We start from the raw sequence: 7,405 nt of genomic DNA on the forward strand, positions 1-7,405 counted from the left end.
TAGCAATTACAACCACTGAAGATAATAAAGCCCCACTATTTCCTAGTATTAAATACATGTACCCAATTAACTTCTAGAGTCTTTCCAAATGCTTATACATTAACTAAATACATAACTCATGAATCTAATTAATAAAGCATGTTTATTTTCAACATGTACCCAATTATTTTTTGTTTAAAAAGTGGAGGGAGACTTACAGGTTATCACGCACTGACTGATGCCTTGGTTGGCTATCCCTTTCGCATAGCCAACTTTTGCCCAGCTTACGAGATAAAAAAAAAGTTTTGCCAGCTAAGACAAGGAAAAGGACAAGGATAAGAAACATAAGAAATGTCAGTACTTTGAGATGTGCTCAACCTCAAATATGCAAATGTCCTTTTCAAAATTAAAAAAAAAATTAAAAAAATTAAAAAGCAAGCCTGGGTAGGACTAAGAATGGTGGAAGGCCTGGTTCCTGCGGGTGCAATCGTTGTGGATGTTCTTAGCAAAGATAACTATGAGCATTGGAGTGCGTTGGTTAAAAATTACTTGCTGGCTCAAGACCTCTGGGACGTAGTGGAGGCTACAGCTGAACCTCCTGTACCAGAAGAAGCTGATCAGTTCATCGGGAGGAAGAAGACTGCCGCGGCTTTACATGCAATCCAAATTTCGTGTGGGCCGGATGCGTTTTCGGTGATTAAGGAGATCAGTTCATCCAAAATTGCTTGGGATATTTTGGCCCAAACGTTCAAGCCACAGCTATGGAGATCTGTTCAGTCTGCAAACTCATCAAACAACCCAGGTATACTGTTAAAAAAAGAACAAAGAGTAGTCAAATGTTAATGTGCTCCGTCCTTGCAAAGACTTGATCTGAATACATATAAACCTCTAATTTCCAAATTATTTTTATTCAGCCAAACATATATTAGTTTAGACTTATTTTGATATATAATAGATGCGAATAATTCATGTCCAAACATATATATAATATACTTGACAGATGAGAACAATGATCTCCGTCGTTTCTTTGCTGCTGTTAAGATCGGTGATTGGGAAGAAACGAATAACATTCTTAGAGGAAATCCCAATGCAATAAGAGCAAGATCTTCAACAGGAGAGACAGCTCTTCACATTGCAACCAAGTTGGGAGATGAGAATATGGTGGAAAAGTTGGTGGATTTGATGACAGCTGAAGACTTGGAGATACAAGATTTTGGTTGGACAGCTCTTCATCTTGCTGCAAGATTAAGTCTCAAAATGGTTAAATGCATGGTTGGAAGGAACATGAATCTCAATCTACTTGGTATGGTCGAAGAGTCCCACGGTCTGACACCAATTCTCTTCGCTGCTAAAAATGACTTATGGGATATCGTTCATTATCTGTATCCCCTCACTCCGATCGAAGACCTAATGCCAGAGAATGGCCCTTATGGCGCTGGACTTGTTTGCTTTTGTTTCTATGCCAAACAATTTGGTAAAATTCTCAACCAACCAAAACCCACATTATTTATTTATTATTCAAGCTTTTAACTTTTTTATTTGCCAAAATTCAAGCTTTAACTTTCACAATTCCTGTTTTTTGTTTTGTTTTTCTAATAATAGATATTGCCTTGGACTTACTTCAGCGCTACCCACGATTGGCCATTACTAAAGGCCCGACGGGCGAATCCCCTATATTTGTATTGGCAGATATCCCTTCTGTATTCCCGAGTGGGACGCCGCTCAAATTCTGGCAACGGTGGATCTATGACTGTTAGTAATACATTCTCTTTTCTCTTGCTACAATCACGTTCATTATATACCATGTATATTTTGCCAACAGTTTATCTACCTCAAGTCACTTAAATTTTCTTATGTTTCACAGCTTCAATTATAACACTTTAATGAATAAAAAATTGTCAAACGTTTATCTTCTTGCCTCACTCCTTCTCTGCTATTCATCACCCCCAATCTCCTCCTTCCTCCTGAAAGTCCCCAACCCTTTCTTTTTCTTTTTTTTTCTTGTGCGCTTCTTCATCCTCCCTCCCTCCCCATTTCAAGAATAAATGGAAAGAATTTGACCAAAAATAAATAAATAAACAAAAAAGTAGATAAAAAGAAAGAACAAAATTAATGCAATAAATAGGAAGGTCATCCAACAAAGATCTAAGAAATTTTCAGCCATAAACATTTACCCATAGCCTGTAATATGATGGATTATGAGCTGCTACATTTAGAGATTGTGCATTTACGCACATTTTGCAACATCTAAACCATTATATTAGTATGTCCGTTTTAAGACATGACACATCAACAACTCTTGTGTTAAAAAATTATTAGGATGGTCCCCATGGTGTAGAATTGTGATAAGAGTAGCACTAACATATAAGCCACAATTTTGGAAGCATATGCATGTTCATAAACAGCTATATTCACACTAATCATATTCTTCATCCCCAAGTCACCTAGGTCAGTAGGTTTTGTAGTTTCCCAATCTCTATCTCCATAGCCGAAATGACTTATTGTATATTTTTTTTTTTTTTGGGTGAGATGAAGACTTATTAACTTGATTCACCAAGATTCAAACCCTAGGTTTTCTACCAACCAGAAAACTGATATTTGAAACTGAAAATATGGAATGAGCGTCAAAGAACCAACTTAATCACCGAAAATTGCACACTTGTCCATTTTCGAAGATCTTTGTATGTACATAAAGCTTACGATGTCTAGTTAGTTGTGATAATAACTCTGCAATTGATATTGCTCATAATCTAGTTCAACATGATTGGACAAAACATGTTGAGGCTGATAGCTTCTTCATCAAAGAGAAGATTAAGAACAGTAGTATTTGCATGCCTTTTGAACAAGTATTTCAGAAGAGTAGTTAGCAGATGTCTTGACAAAAGCTGTTTCTGAACGAGTATTTCATAACTTAGTTACAAAGTTGGGCAGATTGGCGATGTGTATGCACCAACTTGAGGAGTGTTGACGTGAGTTAAGTAGGCAATTTATTTCCTATTTAGTTTAGTTGACATATCCCCGTATTATTAGCATATATTCCTTTTTATTTATTGTATCTATTTCCTTATAAAGCACACATGTAAATCCTTATATATTCCTCCTTAAAGAGAATACATCATCCAAATATTCAAACTCTACAGTTCTTATCACCAAGTAGCTCATTCCATTGAAAATTATGCAATAAATTGTACATCTTTCATCTCTTGGGTTGAGGACGCACCGCGTTGGGTGATTCCTCTTCTTTCACAGGATATGTTTGTCCGCTTTCAATTAATGAAAGCTTCAATTTTACTCAAAAAATAAAAAAATTGGATTGACTTAGGAGTGTGCATTGGAACCGTTGAACCGGTAAACCGAATCAAACCAGGGTGAAAGAAGTGTAATAGCTTAACTTGCCTCTTTCTTTCTTTAGGTCAGAGCCGCACCTCTCTTTTTCTCTCTTTTCTTTCCTATCTCCCTTCTTCTTTATTTCCTCTCTTTTTCTTCCTCTTCTTTCTTCCTTTGTTTCTCTGTTTTTCTTTCGTTTTTTTTTCCTTCGTTTTTTGTTTCTATCTTTCTGTCTTCGTTTTGAAGATCCAAACTTTAGTTCTAGATCTTGATGTACATGATATAAGCTATGAAGTACCGAGGTGTTGTCATTTTCTGTTGGTTTTGAGCTCAACAAGAGATATAATAATAAAGAGGCAATAACTTGCTTCTATGTTTATCTATTTTGTTTTCTTTTCTATTTCTTCTTTTGCGTTTTCAATTTATCTGTATCTCTATTTCTATCTTGGATGAGCATGTGTTTATCTGTAACTCTATTGGTTTTTTTTTTTGGCTCCTCATAGCATGGCTAAGGAAGTGTTTGGCTTGAATCTCGAAAAATCCTCAATAAATTAATTGTGCTCAGATTCGGCTAAAACCAAGAGAACCGAACTGGACCAAAACCTGTCCTAGGTCGTTTGGTTTAATGTCAGTGTTAGCTAGAAAATAGACCGAACCGGACCAGATAAATAGTTTTGATTCTAGTTTTAGTTATAGGTGGGAACCGACCGAACTGTGGCCACCTTTATCTGGCATATTGGCCATGTGTGTGCACCAACTTGAGGGGGAGTGTTTACGAGAGTTAATAATTTATGGCAATCAAGGAGATTTATTTTCTAAGTTAATTAGGTGATTTATTTCCTATTTAGTTTAGTTGACATATCCTTATATATTCCTTCTTATGGAGAATAATACAATCATCCAAATATTCAAACCCTACAGTTCTTAGTACCAAGTGGCTCATTCCATTGCAAAGTGTGCACTAAATTGTACAAATTTCATCTCTTGGGTTGAGGAGGCACTGAGAGTGATTCCTCTTCTATCACATGATATGTTTTCTTCTCTTTGAATTAATGAAAGTTTCAGTTTTACTCAAAAAAATAATAAAAATAAAAATTATTGACTAAGCTTGTCCACTTTTCTTGATAGGTATACACATACAGCCTCCTGCTATCCCTGATGTTAGTGTAAATGTTCAAAATCCAGAAAATGAACTGGGTAACCAAAGAAATATCAGTTTCTCAGGTTTGCTAGATCTCGAAACCCCAGCTTTGGTTTAATCAAATGCAATCATTTTCTGTATATATACTCTGTCATTTTTTCAGACTTTGGCAATAATGCATCTGTTTAATAAGAAGTTGATCATGACATAGTTTGGCAAAAAGAAATCTGGTGAAAGAAAATTGTTCTAGTATGCTCATAAAGAAGAACTTTTTTTTTTTTTTTTTTTGAGAAATTACATAGAAGGATGACAAAAGATTCAGGTGACAATGACGCAGAAAGTGGCATTCTCAGCTTTTGAATCAGCAGAGACCACCGAAAAACCGTAGGGTCCACCCAAAATTACAAGGAAGTTTCTTGTCACTCTCTCCCATGGTCAAAAAGTTCATCTACGCGTACCACCGACACAACCCGCACACGCCTCACATGCACATCACTTCACATCTGTCAGTGGAAATGCCTAAACCTATACGCATATAAAATCATGCCATCATCACCATCATAAACCGGTTGAGGAAGTGAACGTACACCAAAATTACAAGGAAGTTTCTCTCTCCCATGTCCAAAAAATTCATCTACGCAAATGCCTAAATATGCATATAAAATCACACCCTCCATCATCACCATCATAGAAGGCATAAACCGGTTGAGGAAGTGAACCTTGAACCTACCTCCGGCGTCACACAACAACAACTGACCCCGAAACTCACTCGGCTTTAAGCATCCAAAATTACAAAGAAGTTTCTCAGTCTCTCCCATGTCCAAAAAGTTCATCTACGCGTACAGTGCCACCGACGCAACCCACACACACACATCACTTCACATGCTTAAGTGCAAATGCCTAAACCTCCACTTATATAAAATCATACACACCTGCCCTCATCACCATCATAGAAGGCATGAACCGACCTACCTCCGGCGTCACACAAAACAACTGACCCCGAAACTCACTCGTAATCTCACCACGTTTCCTACTCTCCAGTCACAAATTACACATACATCCGCCAAAAAACTCACAATGGCCAAGGTGAGACCCAATTCATCCGCCTCTGATTCTCTATCTTTTGGTTTAGGCCTTATTTTCTCTCTATATGCTTGCGTTTGCTCGATGGGTTTGTGTTTGAGAAATGGGTTTTGGTGTTTGTTTTTGGGTTTCATGCAGAAGAACAACAACAATGGCGTCGAGAACAAGAACAAGAACAACGACGGGGGTGAGAAGAAGAAGAAGGCGATCGCCTCTAAGATTGTCAAATGGGTCAAATCTTTTCAAGGTAAAATCATTCAACCCCAGTTTATCAGATTTCCTTCGATTTTGTGTTCAGAGATTCTGATCTCCCTTTACTCCTCATGAAATTGTCTTCTTTTTATTTTCTTTATTTTGGTGCATGGAAAAAGTAATATTCCAAAGGAATTTGATTCAGATTATGCTCTGTTTCTTTCTACTTTAGTCTTTATGGGTTGAATCTCATACGCATCTAGATTCAAATTTTTTTGGGTTTAATTTCTGGGATGGTTTTTAAGTTGTGTGTATTATATATGCAACACAGGCGCTGAGTCGGTGAAATCTGAGGGCCAAGCGAACAAGCTGACGGTGGTCGGAAAAGTGGACCCCACAAAGCTGAGAGACGAGCTGGCCACCAAGACCAAGAATAAGGTCGACCTCGTCTCTCCCCAGCCCGAAAAGGACAACAAAGTCAACAAAGACGACGCCAACGACACCAAGAAAAAGCAGCCTGAGAAAACAGACAACGACGAAAAAGCCAAAAAGGTGTGTGTAGTGCGCATTGGTTCCTAACGTGCCCCTGTCTTTTTCTACGCACCTGCCTCAAAAATATAATTTCTTTCATGTTTCAAAAAATTTAATCGCTTTTATTAATTAAAGGGGTCATTGGTTTGTGTAGGCTCCGTTGACGACGGCGGTTATGAAGGTGGACTTTCAATGCCAAAAATGCAAGAAGCGGGCTATGAAGATTGCATCAAGTACCCCAGGTGAGGTTATAAATTCCACCACTCGTTATGCGACGGCGTCGTTTTTACGATGATGAATTTGTTTTTAATTATTTGACATGGGTAACGTGGACAGGGTGCGATTCGGTAAGCGTGGATATGGAGAAGGGTTACTTGATAGTGACGGGTTCAATGGACGTGTTGGAATTGGTTAAGCGTTTGAGGGTCCGCCGCATGGCTGCAACAATTTTGTCAGTAAAGACGGAACTTGTGCCAAGGAAGAAAGTTGGAGGCGGCGGCGATGACGACGACGGTAATAACTACGAAGGCAACGGCGGTGGCGGTGGAGGTGGAGGTGGAGATAAGAAGAAAAAAGAGGAAGATGAGGGCAATGGTGGTGGCAAAATGAAGTATCCAGCGGGTCAGTACGGGTTTGGACAATTTTCATATCGAACGGTACATCGTCATGGATATGGTTACCAAAATGGGGCACTCAAAATGGGGGAAAAAATGTTGTTAATGTGCTGTGAGGTTTTTGGTTTACTAGTGATGTACAACCACTTGGCCAAGGACATCTACACTAAGAGCATCCACAATGTGGGTGTATTTTCAGGGTGTAAAGCCACTTTTACATTCCTTATCTCTAAGGGATGTAAATAAGTTTTTTGCTCCAATGGAAAACGATGTAATCCAAAGATGCATATTCGATTTGTTTGTGATAATTCATTGTTGTGTTGTTTTTTTTTTGTTTTTTTTTTTGTGCTTTATCTCTTTAAAATTAATTTTGTGCGTGTTAGATTTATTTTATTTTTCTAAATAAATGAACCTAAAAAAATTTAAATTTAGAAAACATATGATTTTACCTAAAAACTAATATAAAAATATCTACTAAACATTTTAAGGTATTTTTTATAATATTTCATACCATTGGAAGTGCAACGCAAATTGCATG

General features: G+C 37.6%; 2 protein-coding genes across 3 annotated transcripts; both read left to right on the top strand.

Moving 5' to 3' along the window:
- The first annotated feature begins 414 nt into the window (after window positions 1-414).
- LOC117613035 lies at window positions 415-4,653 on the top strand. Of its 2 annotated transcripts, XM_034341677.1 has the most exons (4): window positions 415-781; window positions 980-1,453; window positions 1,582-1,731; window positions 4,435-4,653. In XM_034341677.1, the coding sequence occupies exons 1-4, from the start codon at window positions 436-438 to the stop codon at window positions 4,563-4,565; spliced, it is 1,101 nt and encodes a 366-aa protein (XP_034197568.1). In that variant the 5' UTR covers window positions 415-435; the 3' UTR covers window positions 4,566-4,653. The 2 variants fall into 2 exon arrangements, with proteins under 2 accessions (XP_034197568.1, XP_034197569.1); XM_034341678.1 differs by lacking the exon at window positions 1,582-1,731.
- Window positions 4,654-4,830: 177 nt separating this feature from the next.
- Window positions 4,831-7,197, top strand: LOC117613034 (heavy metal-associated isoprenylated plant protein 3-like). The gene is made up of 5 exons (XM_034341676.1): window positions 4,831-5,533; window positions 5,669-5,777; window positions 6,054-6,274; window positions 6,408-6,495; window positions 6,590-7,197. The coding sequence occupies exons 1-5, from the start codon at window positions 5,264-5,266 to the stop codon at window positions 7,111-7,113; spliced, it is 1,212 nt and encodes a 403-aa protein (XP_034197567.1). The 5' UTR covers window positions 4,831-5,263; the 3' UTR covers window positions 7,114-7,197.
- The last annotated feature ends 208 nt before the right edge of the window (window positions 7,198-7,405 follow it).

This window comes from Prunus dulcis, unplaced genomic scaffold (genome assembly GCF_902201215.1).
Source record: "Prunus dulcis unplaced genomic scaffold, ALMONDv2, whole genome shotgun sequence".
Classification (NCBI taxonomy): domain Eukaryota; kingdom Viridiplantae; phylum Streptophyta; class Magnoliopsida; order Rosales; family Rosaceae; genus Prunus; species Prunus dulcis.

Excerpts from the sequence above, each read along its gene's own strand:
- LOC117613035 (XM_034341677.1), top strand. The coding sequence starts at position 436 with ATGGTGGAAGGCCTGGTTCCTGCGGGTGCAATCGTTGTGGATGTTCTT. Across the intron at positions 782-979 it reads AAACTCATCAAACAACCCAG|ATGAGAACAATGATCTCCGT; the intron begins GTATACTGTTAA and ends TATACTTGACAG. Across the intron at positions 1,732-4,434 it reads GCAACGGTGGATCTATGACT|GTATACACATACAGCCTCCT; the intron begins GTTAGTAATACA and ends TTTTCTTGATAG.
- LOC117613034 (XM_034341676.1), top strand. The coding sequence starts at position 5,264 with ATGTCCAAAAAGTTCATCTACGCGTACAGTGCCACCGACGCAACCCAC. Across the intron at positions 5,534-5,668 it reads AAAAACTCACAATGGCCAAG|AAGAACAACAACAATGGCGT; the intron begins GTGAGACCCAAT and ends GGTTTCATGCAG. Across the intron at positions 6,496-6,589 it reads GATTGCATCAAGTACCCCAG|GGTGCGATTCGGTAAGCGTG; the intron begins GTGAGGTTATAA and ends TAACGTGGACAG.